This window comes from Stegostoma tigrinum, chromosome 6, assembly GCF_030684315.1.
Source record: "Stegostoma tigrinum isolate sSteTig4 chromosome 6, sSteTig4.hap1, whole genome shotgun sequence".
Taxonomy (NCBI): Eukaryota; Metazoa; Chordata; class Chondrichthyes; order Orectolobiformes; family Stegostomatidae; genus Stegostoma; species Stegostoma tigrinum.
This window is the reverse complement of record NC_081359.1, coordinates 54,021,841-54,044,508: the sequence shown is the minus strand read 5'-3', so window position 1 is coordinate 54,044,508 and position 22,668 is coordinate 54,021,841. Positions and strand designations below refer to the sequence as shown.

Here is a 22,668-nt window from a genome sequence, read left to right as displayed (position 1 = left end):
GACAGAGGTTGCAGGGGAGGGATGTGGGAGGGAGAGTAGATTAGATGGAGTGAATTTATGTAACTAAGCATCTTTATCCATGAAGCAGGTAGGGCATTGCAATTAATATTGATTTGCATGAAGGAGAAATACATGGTGAGCTGTTGCCACCAGGTAATTGCTCTAACTTCCGGGGATGGGAAATTGCTCTAGTTACGCAAGTGAGGGAAAAATTGAGTGTGGCATATAAATGAGGCAAGTTGGGCCAATAATAATGAGATGTAAAAGCATGAAAATAAGGTAATGGCTGATTAAGAATAAGATTCTAGACTTGTAAAATGTAAAAATATTGAGAGAGAGAGAGAGAAATTGGGAAAATCTTTCTTGCTGTTGTCTGCGCCACTCACAACAGTGGAAAATTTTGTCCTAAATGTTTTCTTCAGTTTCTTTTCGTTTGAATCAACTAGGAAGCTTCCACATGAAAAAATGTATCACGAGGAACAGCGGGATCTTGGTGTGCAGATACAGAGATCCCTTAAAATGGCCACCCAAGTGGACAGGGTTGTAAAGAAAGCATATGGTGTTTTGGCTTTCATTAACAGGGGGATCGAGTTTAAGAGTCGTGAGATCTTGTTGCAGCTCTATAAAACTTTGGTTAGACCGCACTTGGAATACTGCGTCCAGTTCTGGGCGCCCTATTATAGGGAAGATGTGGATGCTTTGGAGAGGGTTCAGAGGAGGTTTACCAGGATGCTGCCTGGACTGGAGGGCTTATCTTATGAAGAAAGGTTGACTGAGCTCGGTCTCTTTTCATTGGAGAAAAGGAGGAGGAGAGGGGACCTAATTGAGGTATACAAGATAATGAGAGGCATAGATAGAGTTGATAGCCAGAGACTATTTCCCAGGGCAGAAATGGCTAGCACGAGGGGTCATAGTTTTAAGCTGGTTGGTGGAAAGTATAGAGGGGATGTCAGAGGCAGGTTCTTTACGCAGAGAGTTGTGAGAGCATGGAATGCGTTGCCAGCAGCAGTTGTGGAAGCAAGGTCATTGGGGTCATTTAAGAGACTGCTGGACATGTATATGGTCACAGAAATTTGAGGGTGCATACATGAGGATCAATGGTCGGCACAACATTGTGGGCTGAAGGGCCTGTTCTGTGCTGTACTGTTCTATGTTCTATGTTCTATGTTCTAATGCATCCTCAAATTCTGTTGCTCAGGCTACTCAAAATGCTTATGTTTATCCCTTCCGCAGAATTTGGTGAGGATCAAGAAAACTATTCAAACTAATTTTTCCAAATTATTCTTTTCATGTTTCTGCCTGTAAATTTTCAAAAGTGCATCTTGCTGATACCTTACATTCAAATAAAAGCAAAATACTGTGGACGTTGGAAATCTGAAAGACTTAAAGTGCTGGAGAAATGCAACAGATCTGACAACATTTGTTAAGATCAAGTCCGATCTGACTGTTCTTCAGAACGGTATGGGTTGAAAATTGGTGTTTTTTTTAAACACTGTTGACAAAGGGGGAAAGGAGCAAGTGGATCAGATTGTGAAAGTACCCAGAGCAAAAAGAGTTGCTTATGTTGAAGAGATAGTGATGTAAAATGTCCATTGTCTCTGTCCCTCATCACCATTCACAATCTTAATCTGTTCCACTTCTGTCAATGGTATAAAAATCTACTACTTTTTTAACCCTTTCAGTTCTAAAGAGTCATATTAGACTCAAAACATTAACAGTCTCTCACCAGATACTGCCAAATCTGCTGAGCCTTTCCAGCACTTCTGCTTTTATTTCTTGATGTTATTTGTGGGTGGCAAATTTACTTTACTACCGAAATAGAGAGTTGAGGAATTTTCAAACTTTTTAGCGATTAAATGATACCCTTTTCCCAACATAGTGTAAAAGTTAATTATCCTTAGAAGAGGGGCAAGGGAAGATAAAGAAGAGCAAAATAATAGATAAGTTGCAATTGTTATCTGCAAACCACTAGAAAGGCTAAAGTCATTGTCAGCCTCCACCATAAGCCTTTATACCCTGACCACTGTTTCACTCTCCTTCCATAACCACCATCTTAAGCTGAAACAGTCTGTTTGTAGTCACAGAAGCCCAGTGAACTTCGCAAGGTTATTATCTCATACCCTTACCCTCCACAAAGCCTACCTTGTTCCTTCTAGTGTTACCACCCTCGCAGACTTAACAAATCTCCTACTGCATTTTTGCCTTGATCACTTCCAGACTTGATAATTTTGAAGGACTCTTAGCTTGCCTCCATCCATCACAAACTTCAATTCCTTTAAGATTCTGCTGTTGATATCCTGTTCCATATCAAGTCCCACTAACCTAACATTGTTATTGTTAATCCACATTAATTCCTATCCCCATATTTCCACTAATACAAAGCTGCCTACTACTTCAGAAGGATGTATGAATACCATTACAAACAGAGGAGGTAGAGGAGCACAGAAATTTTGGCTGGTGTCCTGACCAATATTTCTTACCAACATCCTGAAAACCGATCATTTTTATGTGGACGATTAGAAGACCTTGCTGTATACAAATGTGCCATATACCACATTTACTTCAGTTCTTTATTAGTTTTGAAACACTTGAGGCAGTTTAGAGTCATGAAAAGCATCTCAAACTGCGAACCCTTTCCATTAATCTTAAGTAGGCAGTCTATTTGTATTTTTTTTAAAATCCACATTCAAATGCAAATTCACTTTTTAACTTCATCTGCATCTCTGTTATGAAGTTCTCGGAATTTTCAACTTTTGTCTTTCCACCTAAATGCTGTAGTTTGAACTGAGATTATTTACTGATGAGGGGAAATGAAGACAAATCATGCATTTTCATCATGGTCAAAAGATTTGATTCTTTTGGTTAATACAGGGCCTGGGTTCTCTATTCTGAGTCTGTACTGTTCTGGTTATTGAGATCAGAAGGACTGGCTCCTTGAGGGAAAAGACAGCATTGCTCGAGTCCCCATTTGTTTGTGATCCAGCCTATTGGGAAAGGAACGAGTAGTACAGTAATTGTTCTTGGTGGGATCACGGTTTCAAATTCACCAGATGCAGCACATTTTCAGCTGCTGAGGCTCTTACATCCAGAGTTTCATTGAAGGAAATTATGCAGCACTGAGAAGCTCTGAAGCACACACAGTCTTAATCCACAATTTTGGGACTATCACTAACAGCTTTACCATTCTTTCAAGGGATGGACAAACTGCACCATTGCTCTTGGCTGTTTAACGTAAGAAAAATGGGCATATTGTATCAAGGATTTCTACTTTTGAGTGTGCTTGGCTAGCTGATGTTGAAGGCTACAGTCCTTCTGGGTGGCCAGTTTGACTGCCATGAAAAACACCTGAATTCAGCTCAGGCATTGCTGTGATAGATTGACAGTGCGGGCTCAAAAGAAGGCAGCCATTCACTCTCTACAACCACTACCACTTTTGCTGGCCAGCAGTACCATATAATTGGTACATTACATTTGAGAAATTGGAGATAAGACGCTCAATGACGCATTAATAACATATTTAGGGACCCAAACGGCAACAGGCCAGCAATAAATCTGCACCTCCCCACTGCTTGCAAAATCGTAGCAAGGCTGAGCAGGGCAATGCGCTCGATGTACAATGCCGCATTTTGCAAGTCCACCTGCCTCCTCTTCTACATGTAGGTTGCCTGTGAAATCCATTCCTTGGAGAGAGTGAGCTCATTTTTCCACTGCCACTGCAGGACAATTATGATTTTAAAACAGCAACAACACTCCAGGTTTCTTCTTCATTTTTAAAAAGTAAACAGAAAACAATTGGATTGGTAAAAGTAGAAAAATCTATTGCAATTGTAAACATGAAATGTAATTTTATACATTAAATGCTTTGTCTTTTAGACCTAACATTCAGATTTTTAATAATTTGACTTTTACAGAAAATACTAACAATTAATGTCGACTATCCTATTTTGCACAAGTCACTGATAAGCCGATTGGCTTGAAAATACACATTTTTTAATGAACTGAATGTTTAAAAAGCCATTTTAATGATACTTTCATTTGGTCAGTATAATCATACATGCCAGATGTCTAAAGACTTAATCTACATCAACTGAAAACTAAAAAGGCTTGAGTTACTATCCACATTATAGAAATGTTACATCTGTGCAGTTTCCATTATGTTAGTCACACTTCCAGGATAACACTTAAAAGAGGCTAAATCGACATAGTTTAATCAATTGTAAGTAGGTCTCTTGCCAAATATTTTGAGAGAAAGCAAGCTTCTGGAGTTCTCCATACCCGACTTCTGCAATTTCCAGAATGCAGGAATGTATGAATGATTAAAGATTCAACAGCAGTCAGGCAGGCATTTTAAGTGTGATCACTTCACTCACACCAGTTGTATGATCCTTTGATCTCTCTACCTATAAAATCTGTGCACGCTTCTTTCACTGCACCTGATGAGGAGGCTGCACTTCAAAAGCTTGTGATTCAAATAAACCTGGTGTCATGTGATTTTTGAATCAGTTCATCTAAATATGTGAATACTGCATTATACACACAAAATGTAAACAATTGCACAACGCAATTCTATGCTTATATATAATGACTTTTAAAAATTCATGGAAACCAATCGCCTCCTTCTGCCTCAATATTTGTATAGTAGTATGGTTTTGAGAACTACAGAATGTGCTCCAGATGTGTCTGTACCAATGCCTTGTACAGACTCCATTGTTGTCTATCTAGATTTCCAAAAGGCCTTTGATACAGTGCCTCACTGGAGGCTGCTGAGCAAGGTGAGGGCCCATGGTGTTCGAGGTGAGCTACTGGCTTGGATTGAGGATTGGCTGTCTGACAGAAGGCATAGAGTTGGGATAAAAAGCTCTTTCTCGGAATGGCAACTGGTGACGAGCGGTGTCCCACAGGGTTCAGTGTTGGGGCCACAGCTGTTCACCTTATATATTAATGATCTGGATGAAGGGACTGGGGGCATTCTGGCGAAGTTTGCCAATGATACAAAGATAGGTGGACAGGCAGGTGGTACTGAGGAGGGTGGGGAAGCTGCAGAAAGATTTAGACAGTTTAGGACAGTGGTCCAGGAAATGGCTGATGAAATTCAATATGAGTAAATGTGAGGTTTTGCACTTTGGAAAAAAAATACAGGCATGGACTATTTTCTAAACAGTGAGAAAATTTGCAAATCAGAAGTGCAAAGGGATCTGGGAGTGTTGGTCCAGGATTTTCTAAAGATTAACTTGCAGGTAGAGTCCGTAATTAAGAAAGCGAATGTAATGTTGTCGTTTATCTCAAGAAGGTTGGAATATAAAAGCAGCTATGTGCTTCTGAGGCTTTATAAAAGTCTAGTTAGGCCCCATGTAGAATACTGTGTCCAATTTTGGGCCCCGCACCTCAGGAAGGACATACTAGCCCTGGAGTGTGTCCAGCGGAGATTCACACGGATGATCCCTGGAATGGTAGGTTTAGCGTATGATGAACGGCTAAGGATCCTGGGATTGCACTCATTAGAGTTTAGAAGGTTGAGGGGAGATCTAATAAAAACTTACAAGATAATGTATGGTTTAGAAGGGGTGGACACTAGGAAGTTGTTTCCGTTAGGCGGGGAGACTAGGACCCATGGGCACAGCCTTCAAATTAGAGGGGGTAAATTTAAAACGGAAATGAGACGACATTTCTTCAGCCAGAGAGTGGTGGGCTTGTGGAATTCATTGCCGCAGAGTGCAGTGGAGGCCGGGACGTTGGATGCCTTCAAGGCAGAGATCGACAAATTCTTGATCTCACAAGGAATCAAGGGCTACGGGGAGAGTGCAGGGAAGTGGTGTTGAAATGCCCATCAGCCATGATTTAAATGGCGGAGTGGACTTGATGGGCCAAATGGCCTTACTTCCACTCCTGTGTCTTATGGTCTTATTGTCTGGAATTTGTTTGGGCTCTCTGTTTCTCTATTCCAAGATCCAGCTAATTCATGCTGCTGACTTCACACAGGGCATCAGTCACATCAGCCTTGCATATGCCTGTACTCTAACTTGCAGCCTAAAGCCAGTTAACTTACATCTCCAGTCTCCAATTTGCTTTACTAACATCAATTGTCTATCTAGCTTCCTAATATTTTCAAATAGCTTTTACAATTGGTATGCTACTTCGGTTGTTTCACTTCACTCTTCAACTTGGAGTTGACTGCTAACTTAGACTGCTTCATTTCTAACCCCAGCCCAACATAATTTTATCAAAAATTGAACAGCAATAACTCAAGCACCTCACACTAAATATTCATGATAGTCCTTTGTCCAGGTCTTTTCTTTCCCTGGCCAAGCTATTTTTAATCTATTTCAGAAAACGCACCTCTACCTTGCCTTCCCCTACTTAGTAGAAAACTTTCTCTTGGGGCACAGTATTTTACTGTGGGGGTATTTTACAAGGGGTAGATCATGGCTCAGAAACCTTACTGAATTCTTTGAACAGGTAACCAAACACGTGGATGAGGTATACACGGATTTAAGCAAGGCGTTTGATAAAACTCCCCACGGTAGGCTCATGCACAAGGTAAGGACACTTGGGACATGGGGAAATCTGGCAGATTGGATTCAGAATTGGCTGACCCTGAGAAGACAAAGGGTGGTAGCGGACGGAAAATATTCAATACAGTGCTCAGTTACAAGTGGTATACCACAAGGATCTGTTCTGGGTCCTCTTCCTATTTGTGATCTTTGTAAATGATTTGGATAAAGGAGTGGAAGAGTAGATTAGCAAGTTCGCAGGTGATACAAAGGTAGGTCACATTGTGGACACTGCGGGGCGCTATTCTAGGTTACAAACGGACATTGATGGAATGCAGAGCTGGGCTGAGAACTGGCAGGTAGAGTTTAACCCTGAAAAGTGTGAGGTCATTCATTTTGGAAAGACAAACTTGAAAGCAGAATACAGGATTACTGGAAAGATTATTGGCAGTGTGGAGGAACAGAGAGATCTTGGGGTTCATGTTCACAGTTCCCTCAAAACTGCCACCCAGGTGGATAGAGATCTTGAGAAGGCGTACGGTGTGTTAGCTTGCATTAATAGAGGGATTGAGTTCAAGAGCAGTGAAGTTATGCTCCAGCTATACAAAAGCCTGGTTCAGCCATATGTGGAGTATTGCGTCCAATTCTGGTCACCTCATTACAGGAAAGATGTGGAAGCATTGGCAAAGGTACAGAGGAGAATTACCTGGATGTTGCCTGAAATGGAGGAAAGGTCTTACTAGGAAAGCTTGAGTGCGCTAGGGCTTTTCTCCTTAGAACAACGAAGGATGAGGGGTGACTTGTTAGAGGTGTACAAAATGATGAGAGGTATACGTAGATCAGATAGCCAGAGACTTTTTCCTTGGGTGGAGGTAGCTTTTACGAGGGGGCATAGTTTTAAAGTGATATAGGGACGATGTCAGAGGTAGGTTCTTTACTCAGAGTGGCAGGGGTGTGGAATGCATTGCCGGAGAAGGTAGTGGAGTCGGCCTCGTTAGGGGCATTTAAGCAGCTATTAGACAGGCATATGGACGATCGTATAATGTAGTGGTGGAGGTTAGATAGATCTTAGGTTTCGGGTAAAAGTTCGGCACAACATCGTTGGCCGAAGGGCCTGTTACTGTGCTGTACTGCTCTATGTTCTACAATGTGAAAATATTACTTCAGTTTAGTGGTTCAGTGCATTTATGTCAGCACTAGCTCAAAAGATGCTCCATGATTTTTGAGAATAGGATAGAGTGGAAAAATAAAATAATTGGACAAGGACAGGAAACATTAAATGACAGAAGAGTTGGTAGCACTGAGCCTAATGGGATTCTAATGGGACATGTGAAAAAAAAAAGCTGGATCCAGAGTGAATAGGAGAACAAAGAACACTGCTAACTGAATCAACCAGAGGTTTAAAAAAAAGAGTAAAAACAAAAAACTTACCCAAAAAGACAAACAGGCTTGGGTCAATAGATGGTCTGAAATTCTTGAACTCATTATTGAGTCTGGAAGACAGTGAACTGTCTTATGAAATGTTGAGGGTGCTGACCCTCGGGTTTGCATGGAGCTTCACTGGAACATTGCATTAGCAGTAGGAAGAGAATCCCAGGTTTTAGCTGCAACAGAGAGGGGAATAAAGAGCTGCCACATCCAGCTTCAAGACCCCAACAACTGCAGAAAACTGTAACTAAAAATCCTGGTTCTACGAGAGCATGAACCCACCCATTCAGGCTGCATCTGTTGTTCAATTTTTTTAAAAATCCAAGGTTTCACAAGCTTCACTGGCTTTGAGCAGACTGCTCATCACTTCTGTCTCAACTATTCTTCATGAAATAACTAGGACAAAACGCACCTCTAAGTCATAGTATCATCACAATAAATATTTATAGAAAACAGCAAGTCATGTACTGTGCCATGTACAGCTCAAAGACAACAGTGCAAACACCCAGTACTTCACAATGCAACAACTTATTGTACAAAAACTACAAATAGTACAACTAGCGTAATATTTCCATGGCATCAACCATTCAAACTGTGCCCCAAAGTAGTTTAAATACTGGCCCTTTGTCATCATGGTTAATGATTTTCACAAACCTTCTACTCACATTCTAGACAAATACCACATGTAGAAACTAAGTTAAGTGAAATCAATACCTGACATTTACAACAGTGAGAGGAAAAAAACACAAATGCAAGAGTTAATCAAGGACATAGTGTATTTCTTTACAACCAAAATGTTAAAAAGATTCACTTTATGGCTGCCAAAAAACACAACAGTAAAATTAAAGAGAAAGAAAATAAAGCTAAGAACCTAAAGAACTGTGGATGCTGTAAATCAGGAACAAAAACAAAGTTGCTGAAAAAGCTCAGCAGGTCTGGCAGCATCTGTGAAGGAGAAAACAGAGTTAACGTTTCCGGTCTGGTGACCCTTCCTCAGAACTGATGGTGGCTGGGAAAATGTCAGTTTCTGTGCAGAAAATAGGGAGGTGGGTGGGGTAGGGAGTAAACAATATGATAGGGTCCAAAGAGAGAGAAAGACAGTTGGACAGACAAAGGAGTTGCTAACAATCAGGCTGGGAGGGTGAGTACTTGTTAATGGGGACTGTTAGGGACTAACAACAAAGGGTGTGTATTGGCAGACTACATGGTAACAAGGCCTGGTGTGTGGGGTGGGGGGGCTGGGACACGGGAGAGTTTAGGCCCTAAAATTACTGAACTCAATATTGAATCTGGAGGGCTGCATGGTCCCCAAGCGGAAAATGAGGTATGATTTCTCCAGCTTGCGCTGGGCTTCACTGAACCCTGTAACAAGCCAGAGAGCAAGGTGGTTAGTTGAAGTGGCAGGCAACGGGTAGTTCAGGGTCTTTGTGAGCAGAACGTAGTTGTTCTGCGAAACGGTCACCAAGTCTACACTTCGTTTCTCCAATGTAGAGGAGATCACATTGTGAGCAGTGAATGCAGTAGATTAGGATCTTGGCAGTGCAAGTGAAGAATTGCTTCGACTGGAAGTTATGTTTGGGCCCTTGGATACTGGGGAGTGAGGAGGTAAATGCGCAAGTGTTGCACCTTCACCGGTTACAGGGGATGGTGCCGTAGGGCTGTGGGGAGGTGTTGGGGGTGAAGAAAGTATGGACCAGGGTGTCCCAGAGGGAACGGTCCCTGGGGAATGCGGACAAGAGAGGGGAGGGGCATGTGTGTCTGGTGGTGGCATCTGCTGGAAGTGGCAGAAATGGCGTCTGATGGTCTTCTTGGTGCGGATGATGGTGGGATGGTAGGTGAGTATAAGGGGAAACCTATCGCTGTTGCGGGAGGCAAGAGAAGGGGTGAGGGCAGAAGTGTGGGAGATGGGTCAGACCCGATTGAGGGCCCTGTCGGCAACAGAGCTGGGGAATCCTTGGTTGAAGAAGAATGTGAAAAAATGTGGATAGAGTTATGCCTGCCTCTTCATGGGGTACGTGAAACATTCCTTGTTCCAGTCCTATTATGGCCCCCACCCACAACTCTTTCTCTGATACATCGATGATATCAGTGCTGCTTCCCTCTCTCAGCAAGAATTGGAAAACTTCATCAATTTCGCTTCCAATTTCCACCCTGCCTTCACTTTCACCCGGTCTATCTGACTCCTCCCTTCCCTTCCTTAACAGAGGATTCCCCAGCTCTTTGTCGACAGGGCCCTCAATCGGGTCTGACCCATCTCCTGCACTTCTGCCCTCCCCCATTCTCATCCCTCCCGCAACAGCGATAGGTGAAGATAAGGCAAACCCTACCATCCCACCATCATCCACACCCAGTAGATCATCAGACACCATTTCCACCACCTCCAGCGTGATGCCACCACCAGACAAGTATTCCCCTCCCCATCCTTGTCCACCTTCCGCAGGGACCCTTCCCTCTGGGACACCCTGGTCCATACTTTCTTCATCCCCAACACCTCCGCACAGCCCTTTGTCACCTTTCCTGTAACTGGCGAAGGTGCAACACCTGCACGTTTACCTCCTCATTCTCCAGTATCCAAGGGCCCAAACATACCTTCCAAGTAAAGCAACACTTGCACTTACAAGATTCTAATCTGCTGCATTTGCTGCTCACAATGTGGCCTCCTCTACATTGGAAAAACGAAGTGTAGACTTGGTGACCACTTCGCAGAACATCTACATTCTGCTCACAAAAAAGACCCTGAACTACCTGTTGCCTGCCACTTCAATGAACCACCTTGCTCCCTGGCCAACATCTATCTCTGGCTTGAGACAGTATTCCAGTGAAGTCCATTGCAAGCTGGAGGAAGAACACTTCATTTTTCACTTGGGGACCCTACAGCCCTCCAGACTCAATACTGAATTCAATAATTTTAGGGCCTAAACTCTCCCGTGTCCCAGCCCCCCCACCCCATACACTAGACGTTGTTACCACATAGCCTGCCACTACACATCCTCTGTTGTTAGTCCCTAACAGTCCCCATTAACAAGTACTCACTCTCCCAGCCCAATCGTTAGCAACTCCTTTTTCTGAACAACTGTCTTTCTCTCTCTTTGGGCCCTATCATATTGTTTACTCCCTACCCCACCCAGCTCCCTACTTTCTGCTTAGAAACTGACATTTTCCCAGCCACCATCAGTTCTGAGGAAGGGTCAACGCACCAGAAACATTAACTCTGTTTTCTTCTTCACAGATGCTGCCAGACCTGCTGAGATTTTTCAAGAAAACAAAACTAGTTTGTGCTTGTCATTAAATCAGAGTCCTTAATCTCTGAAAGTTTGCTATTTAAATTCCAGAATGATCTTAGACTTCAAAAGAAGTCAGGTAGACACCATACCTTCTGAAGCATTACTGTTTAATAATCTTCTTAAAAGTTAAAATGAAAGTTAATAAACTTAGACTATTTCCCACATAACTTTCCATTACAGTTTATATTCCTATTTTTGGGAAACGTTGATATTACTATTAATAATTAATGAATAGTAGTGTAGGAAAGCAGTTAGTTACACTGTGAATGGTCCAATATAATTTGGGCTTGATAGAATATACCATTATATTTCATTTCATGTAATACTTGCATCATGGTCAGATTTACAGCTTTAAGTCCTGTTTTCAACAGCTTAAAGTAATTTTGACTTATTTCTTAAACATAAGAAACATGAAATCAATAAAATCAATATAAAATCAAATGAAAGTCTCTTCCATATTATGAAAACAATCCTAATTTCGCTTCTGCATTTTTTTAAAAACATACCCAGTAGTGCCAAAAACAAGCCACTTTTGAAGATACTTATAATTCTTTCAACAGCACTTTTAAGTTGTTTTTCTTCTGGTTTCTTCAGCTTTGAACAGTAGTCTTCAAGAAGCAGTAGAGCACGCTGTGTGTCTGAAAAGCAGGAAGAAAAGTGACTTACTACAGAATATTCTGAACGAACAAAATTTTTTCTGGCTTATTTTAGGCAATCGACTCTTCCCAGATCATCAATGCAGAATTTGACTGGAGATAACAGGGAAGACAACAACCCATTCTTAAGATGCATCACTGAAATAACAGGCAGCAGAAAGGCAACCCCAGCTGGAATTCATTGATTTCTATTCCTCCTGATGGCCAAGTATCCCAAGCTTTCTTTATTCCTGAGCCAACAATGACAGACACTGTCATCTACAAATCTCAAATGAAGTCAAAGATATGCTTGCTAATTATATTATGTTAATGTTCTGACCAATACCAGGTGAATCCTTAAAAGGCCAATTCAGTGGGCAGAGTACACTGATGTGTAAAGTATAAAACAGACTTAATGAGGCTGTTCATTGCATTTAGTGAGATTATGCAGTCCAAGATACAGCATCCTACCACTACCAGATGTTGTTTTGTGAAGTGGAGAGGCCTTCTCATAAGGCAACATTTCTTTCAATCAGACCTAAGAAAGGTCTCACAGGTAGGGGAGGAAACTAACTTCACGCTGAAGCACCAACTAATAGAGCTACAGTAGCTGGAACTCCCAACTGAGCTTTTGCCCATGCCAGCTGGCTCCACTAAAAGTCAAAAATTGAATGCAGTGACCAAAGCTGACTGCCAACCAATACTCCAGCTTGAAGACTGCATAGATCAGATGGGTAAAGCAGACCACATTACCAAGGTAGATTTATTCAGGGGACACTAGCCAGTTCTCTTGACCACCTACACAGAGGAAATCTTTGCCTTTGTAACTCTGGACAGATTAGAACAAAGTTAAGTGATGCCATTCAAACTCAAATGCAACCCTTAAAAGGCTTATTTAGTTGCCTAGTGTGCCGAGGTGACTTCAGAGTGTACGGCAAACTCACAGGGCAAATGGAAGCACGCTTGCAGAAATTACAGTCAGTCAATCTTGTGGTCAACCTCAGTAAGAGCAAGTTTACTATACCATAAGTTCTGCAAAAGGTACAAGTAGTAGCACAGTTCCCCATTCTAACAACAAAAAGGAAAATCATGAAGTGCTCAGCAATGCTTGGATGCTACCTAAAGTTAATGCCGAGTATCTCCGCAGGTCTGTCACTTGTAAAGTGACTGACAGAAAAAAAAGCACGAGAATAATAACATAACATTTGAAACTGGATGGAGGACAATGTAAATTCTATGCTAATTCAACTGGGCTGACTACATCATATAAGATGAGGGAAATGGGCAAGTTAGACAGGACGCACGTTTCCCCTCAGTTGTAGGGTCAATAGCCAGAGGACATAATGTCAAAGGTGAAGGACAGGAATTTAAAGAGATTCTTTTTCCGGCCAGATGGCAGTGAGAATTTGGAATTCAGTGCATGACAGGATAGTAAAGTTGGAAACCTATTAAGTACCCTTGTCAATTTGATATCCAATGATTTATGCTTGTTTAACCATTCCTTGGGCCATTATTCATTAAATGAAGGACTCGTGGAACCTTTTCCTGTGTCTGCTCGCTCTTGTTAACTTTATTTGGCCTTTCCATGACTACAGGCAAAGCTACAGCCTTCAGCCTGGACATATAATTGACCTACACTGGGGAATAATATGTACAATCAGTCTTTACAGATGCCATTCCAGACGTTCGGTCACATTCTAGGTGGATCAAATACAGATTTTCAGGTATGTATTTCCCCACCAACACCATTCACACAGATATTAACATTCATTTTACACACTGATGTGAAAGTCATGTCTTTCCTCAGTGAAGCACTTGGGGTTACGTGCCTCATTTGAGACATACAAATTTACTTTTGACTAGTTCTCCTGGTAACTTGTATTGTGTTTACTTACCGTGCAGTAAAAGAGTCTTCCAACTGCAGTCAGAGCTACAACTCAGTCTGTTGTAATCTGTCAGGGTGTTTTCTTTATAAACCTTGGATTATCCTGCAACTTCCAGTAATCTGCATAAAGACAAATAGGAGCAGGAGCAGGAGTAGGCTATTTGGCACCTTGAGCCTACTTTATCATGTAAGATGATCATGATTGATCATCTAACTCTGTTCCTGCTTTCTTGCCAAACCCTTTGATTCCTTCGACCCAAAGAACTATATCTAACCCCTCCTTGAAAACAATCTTTTACCCTCAACCACCTTCTGTAGTAGAGAATTCACCACCCTGGCTGAAGGAATCTTCTCAGCTCATACAATCATACAGGACAGGAGGGGCCATTAAGTCTGTGCTGAGCTATCTACGCTAGTCCCACTTTCCACCACTTGGTCCATAACCTTGAATATATTGACATTTCAAGTGCTGGACCAAGTGGTGGAAAGTGGGACTAGCGTAGATAGCTCAGCACAGACTTAATGGCCCCTCCTGTCCTGTATGATTGTATGAGCTGAGAAGATTCCTTCAGCCAGGGTGGTGAATTCTCTACTACAGAAGGTGGTTGAGGGTAAAAGATTGTTTTCAAGGAGGGGTTAGATATAGTTCTTTGGGTCGAAGGAATCAAAGGGTTTGGCAAGAAAGCAGGAACAGAGTTAGATGATCAATCATGATCATCTTATATGATAAAGTAGGCTCAAGGTGCCAAATAGCCTACTCCTGCTCCTGCTCCTATTTGTCTTTATGCAGATTACTGGAAGTTGCAGGATAATCCAAGGTTTATAAAGAAAACACCCTGACAGATTACAACAGGCTGAGTTGTAGCTCTGACTGCAGTTGGAAGACTCTTTAACTGCACGGTAAGTAAACACAATACAAGTTACCAGGAGAACTGGTCAAAAGTAAATTTGTATGTCTCAAATGAGGCACGTAACCCCAAGTGCTTCACTGAGGAAAGACATGACTTTCACATCAGTGTGTGAAATGAATGTTAATATCTGTGTGAATGGTGTTGGTGGGGAAATATATACCTGAAAATCTGTATTTGATCCACCTAGAATGTGACCGAACGTCTGGAATGGCATCTGTAAAGACTGATTGTACATATTATTCCCCAGTGTAGGTCAATTATATGTCCAGGCTGAAGGCTGTAGCTTTGCCTGTAGTCATGGAAAGGCCAAATAAAGTTAACAAGAGCGAGCAGACACAGGAAAAGGTTCCACGAGTCCTTCATTTAATGAATAATGGCCCAAGGAATGGTTAAACAAGCATAAATCATTGGATATCAAATTGACAAGGGTACTTAATAGGTTTCCAACTTTACTATCCTGTCATGCACTGAATTCCAAATTCTCACGGCCATCTGGCTGGAAAAAGAATCTCTTTAAATTCCTGTCCTTCACCTTTGACATTATGTCCTCTGCCTTCAAGGCAGAGATCGGCAAATTCTTGATCTCAGAAGGAATCAAGGGGTACGGGGAGAGTGCAGGGAAGTGAAGTTGAAATGCCCATCAGTCATGATTTAAATGGCGGAGTGGACTGGATGGGCCTAGGTGTTTAGATAATCTGAAAGGGATGTTCAATAAGTCATCTCGATTTAATTGACTTGCAAAACTACAGAGTTAAGTAGTCCAACCGGCTCAAATTGAATCTGAAACAAATGGTGTTCTAGAACCTTATGGTGTCAAAACAAAAAGGGATTCTGGAGAAGATCTGCTCATAAATTTAAGGATGATGGTGGTGCACCAGAAGTTACTACTGCTCTAAATATTGCAAATAGTTTTAACAACAGCCAATGAAATTCCCACAGCTTAGCACGTGGGGAATCTGGAAAATCCAAGCACACACATCGCCATTTTTACTGGTCTGGTCTTCACAAGGACATATTTTGCAGGTATGCATAAAATGTCAACCTGCCAGTTGACGGAAAAAATCACAATATGCAATCAAACTGGCACCTTCAATTCCACGCCTGTATTTATGAAACAATTTAGTAGCATGTTAGAGGTCTATGTGGGACCTTTACAAAAAAGCAGGACACAAGTTTTTCCTTACTATTATGAATATAGTTAATTGATTCCTAAACGCCATGTCTTTGAAAAACATTACCACAAACGACAGAATATAATAAACAAGTTCTTTACCCACTACTAATTAGCAAGTGACCCATTTGGATCAATCTTCCAATACTACATGTAATTTTTTTCAGGAAGCCATCAGTAGTCTGTGAACAACAGTTAAAGTCTTCAGTGTGTCACCCATAGACACAAAGAAACTTTAACATGGTACCATCAAACCCTTAAAACAATGATCAAAACATACTATTAAGAATAACCTCATGAGCAGGACAAAGGACTAAAACTCCTGTTATTTACAACTGAAGAGTCACCAAGTCTACTGATTTCGATCCTTTTGAATCAGTTTGCAGACACAAGAGCTCCTCTCAAACTTATCCAAGAAAGTTTTTTCTAATTGATAGAAGGACAAACTTTTCACAGTAGGTTATGTTTCAGCGTTTTGGGAACAGCTAACACATAGTAACTCAAACACCCACGGGCTTCACAAACAACCATACAGAAGTGGTGAGCTGATAAACATATTAAATCCTTAACATTCCAACTAAGGAGGTTGTATTAGTCTTGTTACCTTTACTGGAGAACCATCGAAAATATAGTTGAACAATTCACACTGGGCAATCAAAAGAATTGGTAAAATTATTTGTTTGACATACCAAGTCATCCAAAATAAATACCCAAATCACATCAATACAACAAAGCAAGACTAATCGCTAGGAGGATAATCAAGTGCATGTTTGTTAAGTAGTAAGATTTAGTGGAGGATGGAAGGGATATGGTGAGAGAATGAGATAGAAGGACATGTTCAGTTTGGATATTGTCAACTGTTATCTAATTAGCCAACGAAATAATTAAGGAGATTAGACACCATGCTTTCACATGTGGAAAACAATTAGATGAATTATCAAAGCAATTCATAATTTGGATGAGTGTATTACAAGTTTATAAAAGGACAAACCAGGATGTGCCCATTTAGTTACACACAATATGAACGTAGGAGAACTCTCCTAGAAAACAGCATGTTTAGGTCTAGAGAAACAAGTCTGTCTGAAATCAGAAATGAAATAACTAAAAATAAAAATTATGACAATACATCTAAAAAAGGCATCCAATGAAAGAACAGTTTAATAAGAATCAGTTAAAACTGAACCATCATCAAGTGAGTCTGGTGGACCATTGTGAGAAGCACATACACCTAACCAGCTTACACTGGCTTACACTTAAGTGCAACTCAAAAGACTGCATGATTAAGTATTTCAGGGCGTCAAGGGAATAAAAAGAAAAAGGTGATCTGTCGCTTTTGCCTAAACTTTTTCAGCCTCAAAGAATTGATTCTTATTTTGTTACAAGAGAAGCTAACTAATTGAGGAGTATCTATTAAATGATTAAGTTCTATTCTATGCCAAAATTCAAAAGAGCACAGCAGCTGATGGTTGTAGTGAGGTTAATAAAATATGCAAAAACATAACTAAAAGTTGAATATAATAATTTAATACTTCTTTAAGAGAAGCATAAAATATTACGTAAAACAGGAACAAGCATCCAAAATCTGAAGCTGGCATACAGGTTCAGCTTTCTCTGAAGGTTAACATGCTGGTTGGGTTGACAGTTAAGGAGGAAAATACAATGTTAGCATTCATTTCAAAAGGATTAGAATTTAGGAGCAGGATGTATTGCTGAGGCAGTGTAAAGCTCTGGTCAGATTACATTTGGAAAGATGTGAGCAATTTAGGGCGCCGTATATAAGGAATGACACAATAGCATTGGAAGGAGGTTTACAAGTATAATCCTGGAAATGAAGGGTTTATCATATGAGGAGTTGCTCGGGAATCTGGGTCTGTACTCCGAGGGGGGGGGGTGGTGCGGTGGGGGGTCTGATTGAAACTTACAGAATACAGAGAGGCCTGGATACAGTGGACATGGGGATGTTTCCACTAGCAGAAGACTAGGACCGAAAGGGCACAGCCTCAGAGTGAAGGGTCTACCCTTCAAAACAGAAATGAGATAGGAGCTTTTTCAGAGGGTGATGAATCTGTGGAGCTCATTGTCACAGATAGCTGCAAAGGCCAAGTCATTGTGTGTATTTAAGACAGAGATAGATGGGTTCTTGATTAGCAAGGGAATCCAGGGTCAGAGGGGGAAGTCAGGAGAATGGGATCGAGAAACATATCAGCCATGATGAATTGACAAGGCAGACTCAAATGTGATAAATGGCCTAATTCTATACCTATATCTTATGGTTATTACCGTGATTTTTTTCACGGTGGCTCTGTTTGATCCTGGCCTTTGATTTCTCTGCCTATCACTTCTTATTGCCCTATCTTTTGTTTTTGTTCTCGATTCAACTTTCTGACTCCTTCTGTAGTTCCCATGCTCCTGCCACTTTAGGTTAAAATCATCACGCAAGCAAACACTCGCTTTCGGTCAGCAATCCGGGTCCTGTTCGAGTGTAACCCATTCAGTTTTGTACTGGCCCGACCTCCCAGAAGGAGTCCTGAAGCCCCAGAATCTGAAACCATCCTCCGCAAATCAGTGAAGATAGACAAATGCACATCCTCCACAATAACACTCAACACTGGAGCTTCCCAAGGATGTGTTCTCAGACCCCTATTGTACTTATTGTATACCTATAACTGTATCACCAAATTCCAAACAAACACCATCTACAAGTTGGCTGACGATGCCACTGTGGTAGGACAATATCTAACAATGAGGAGTCAGAATCCAGAAAGGAGATAGAGGGCTTGGTGACGTGGGGAGTACAGCTGCCAAGACCAATTTTATAAACCCCAAGTTCTGTCATTCAAACCCCTCTCTCCTTCCAAATCACAGGTACCCAATCAGTTTCCAGCTGTCTCTACCTGGAACACATCCTCCAGATATGGAGCAAACCAAGAAGCTTCTTTGTGATGTTAGAGGTGGGGCGGCGGGGTGGTGGTGGGGGAGAGAAAGCAGCAACCCAGAACACACACACACATACCCCCGGGGTTTTAAAGCACTTATCCAGATAAAGGAACAGAACCTTCTGCAGCCAGGAACACAAATTTATCCCACAGGTGAGCACAGTATTTTCATATAGATTAACACAAGGGGAGAGTGGGACTGCAGTTAACCAGCAAAGACAGTGAGAGTTTACTCTTAGATAATAAAATGTGAGGCTGGATGAACACAGCAGGCCCAGCAGCATCTCAGGAGCTTTTGTGCTCCTGAGATGCTGCTGGGCCTCCTGTGTTCATCCAGCCCCACATTTTATTATCTTGGATTCTCCAGCATCTGCAGTTCCCATTATCTCTGAGAGTTTACTCTTAGTTAGTTTCTGAGAATGAACATCAATCCATTTCACAGATGAACATCAGGGGATTACATGGATCCGTTGTACAAGTGGAAGTTTGTTCATTGTACAAATAATCATAATCATGAGTTTATTAAACACATTCATCTCTTTCTTGATAGAGTGAGGGACGTCACAGTACTGTCCCACTTTCCCATTGATTCTTTGTCAGTAAAAGCTGGGAATTCTCTGATTGACACAAACATGGATTTGTGAGGGGGAGATCAGGCCTCACAAACCTTCTTGAATTCTTTGAAGAGGTGACCAAACACATGGATGAAAAGAGAGTAGTGGATGTGGTATACATGGATTTAAGTAAGGCCTTTGATAAGATTCCCCATGGTAGGCTCATGCAAAAAGTAAGGAGGCTTGGGATATGGGGAAAATGTGGCAGATTGGATTCAGAATTGGCTGACCCTGAGAAGACAAAGGGTGGTAGTGGACAGAAAATATTCAATATGGTGCTCAGTTATGAGTGGTGTACCACAAGGATCTGTTCTGAGTCCTCTTCCTATTTGTCGTTTTTATAAATGATTTGGATGTAGGAGTGGAAGAGTGGATTAGCAAGCTCACAGATGATACAAGTTGTGGATAGTGCAGAAGGCTGTTCTAGGTTACAAAGGGTCATTGATGGGACGCAGAGCTGGACAGAGAAGTGGCAGATGGAGTTTAACCCTGAAAAGTGTGAGGTGATTCATTTTGGAAGGACAAGCTTGAAAGCAGAATTCAGGATAACGGAAAGATTCTTGGCAGTATACAAAACTCTGGTTCAGTCACATCTGAAATATTGTGTCCAGTTCTGGTTGCCTCATTAGGGGAAAGATGTGGAAGCATTGGAAATGGTGCAGAAGAGATTTACTAGGATGTTGCCTGGAATGGAGGGAAGGTCTTATGAGGAAAGGTTGAGAGAGCTACCTTTAGAATGACGAAGGATGAGAGATGGCTTAATAGAGGTGGACAAAATAATCAGAAGTATAGATAGAGTGGATAGCCAGAGACTGTTTAGGGTGGAGGTAGCTATTACCGGGGGGCATAGTTTTAAAGTGAGGGGGAAGTACATATAGGGGAGACCTCAGAGGTAGGTTCTTTACTTAGAGTGGTCGGGGTGTGGAATGCATTGCTTAAGATGGCAGCAAAGTTGACCTCATTAGGGCCATTTAAGCAGCTATTAGATAGGCATATGGATGATAGTGTAAGGTAGGGGTGGAGGTTAGATCGACCCTAGGTTTAGCATAAAAGTTCGGCACGACATTGTGGCCCGAAGGGCCTGTACTGTGCTGTACATTCTATGTGGCAATGACAATAACCTCCCTCAATGCCAGCAAAACTAAAAAGAACTGATCACTGACTTCAGAAGAAAGGAGGAGAACACGCCCTCATCTATATCAACAGAGCAGAGGTTGACAGCATCAAATTCCTAACAGTGACAATTACTGACAACCTGGCTTGGGCCTCCCACATATATGCAATGGTCAAGAAGGCACAACAATACCCTTTCTTCCTCAGGCGGCTCAGGGAACTTGGCATGTCCATAAGGACCCTCACCAACTTATACAGATGCACCATAGAAAGCAGTGTCCAGGTGCACAACGGCCTGGTATAGCAATTGCTCTGCCAGGACCCTAAGAAACTACAGAAGTTGTCCGCGCAGCCCAGAGCATCACAGAAGCCAAATTCCAATCCATGGACTCCATTTAAATATCTCATTGCCATGGAAAGGCTGCCAACATCAAAGACCTATCCCATTCCGGTAATGCTCTCCCACAACTTCTTCCATGAAGCAAAAGATACAACATGCACACACACACCTGCAGTTCAAGAACAACATTTTTCCTGCCAATGTCAGACTGATAAATGGACTAAATTCAAATAATGTTGATCTTGTTAATGATACCTTTCTTAACGCATAGTGTGACCTGTATGCTGTACTCTGTCCAAGTTTGTTTTCACCCTATGATCTGTATGTCCTTGTTTGCTGTGATCTACCTTTACTGCTTGCAAACAAGCTTTTCACTGTACTTAGATACAGGTGACAATAAATCCTCACACCATCTCTTTAGTCCAAAAATATCCTGCTGTTTTGGCCCACCAGCACTGGTAGTAACAAAAACAAAGCTGTTGGAAAAGCTCAGCAGGTCTGGCAGCATCTGTGTAGGAGAAAACAGTTAACGTTTCGGGTCTGGTGACTGTTCCTCGGAACCTTTATTTTTGGTCATCATCCTGTTGTCATTTGTACTATAAGTTTAAAAAACAAGGTGTACCATAATAACTGGTTGTTCACCTTCCCCCTCCAGCATGTCTTACATCTGCCTTGAGACACTTTGACCCTCACACCATAAATGCAGCATACCATCCTGAGTCTTAACTGCAGGCGAACTGCCCATTTATTCCCATTACAAGCAAAACCCACACAGCTACTGCATCCAAGTACATTTTATTCCTCACTTGTCCAGCAAAGTCAACTGTGGGGACAGCATTGTGGCTCAGTGGTTAGCACTGCTGCCTCACAGCACCAGGGACCTGGGTTCAATTCCACCCACGGACGACCGTCTGTGTGCAGTTTACACATTCTCCCAATGTTTGTGTGGGTTTCCTCCCACAATCCAAAAGATGTCAGGCTAGATGGATTGCTCATGCTAATTTGCCCATAGTGTTGAGGGACGTGTAGATTAGGTGGGTTATTAGAGATGTGTTTGGGTGGTATGATCTGAGGGTTGGTGTGGACTTGTTGGACCGAAGAGCCTGTTTCCATGGCAGGGATTCTATCAAATCTATGAATTTGGTGGTTGTTACTTTCACTCCACACCCTCAAAATATAAGTAGTACATCGGTTTTGCAGGGGAATAGCCGTAGAAGACTCCTGCTCTATGTGCCTCGTCCTCTTGCTCTGTCTGGCGGTCACCCATCCTTTTCCCGCCTGTGAAGTCTTAGACAGTTTTTCCCTATACATGTTACCCTTAATATTCTTCACCGCATGGAAACTCCACTGTCTTCAGCTCCAAAATCCGAAGCTGAACATTTCCTGCATAAATGCTGGCTCCCAATGCCAAACAGGATGGGCACATCATAGCTTTCAGCCCTCCTGCCTTAATTTAAAGAGCTATGTTAAGTTTGGAAGATGAGCAATATACAATAATATCAATTATTCTTGAATCACACACCTGGGATCAGCACTGCATTCAGTGAGTACATTGTTACGCTTCATTACGGTAGTATGAAGAAAAACAAATCCGTCATTCTCGGTCAGCACAAAAATTGATTTTTTTAAAAGAAAAAAACAGCGAATTCCCCTGATTTGCCTTCTTTTAAGATCCAAAGTAATGGAAAGCATAGAAAAGGTTTCTACACTTAAGAATTGACTATTTATTAGAAATAAAGAGATTCTAGTTACAGATAAAACACACTCCTTAACTCATTCCACAACTAAAAACTTACAAGCAATAGTATAAAAAGTACTTGCAAACTGCCAGTATTTGGTTTTTGTTAGAAGTACTGAAAT

At 41.7% G+C, this 22,668-nt stretch overlaps 1 protein-coding gene across 7 annotated transcripts in view; it reads right to left on the bottom strand.

The window, feature by feature from the left end:
• dlg2 (discs, large homolog 2 (Drosophila)) overlaps positions 1 to 22,668 on the bottom strand; it is an 891,501-nt gene that overhangs the window by 841,143 nt on the left and 27,690 nt on the right. For 6 of the 7 annotated variants that reach the window (XM_048533248.1, XM_048533245.1, XM_048533246.1 and 3 more), the window contains exon 3: positions 11,710 to 11,841. In XM_048533248.1, the coding sequence (XP_048389205.1) occupies positions 11,710 to 11,841 (132 nt within the window). Of the gene's footprint in view, positions 1 to 11,709; positions 11,842 to 22,668 lie in introns of those variants that run through there. The other variant, XM_048533254.2, reaches the window with a different exon arrangement.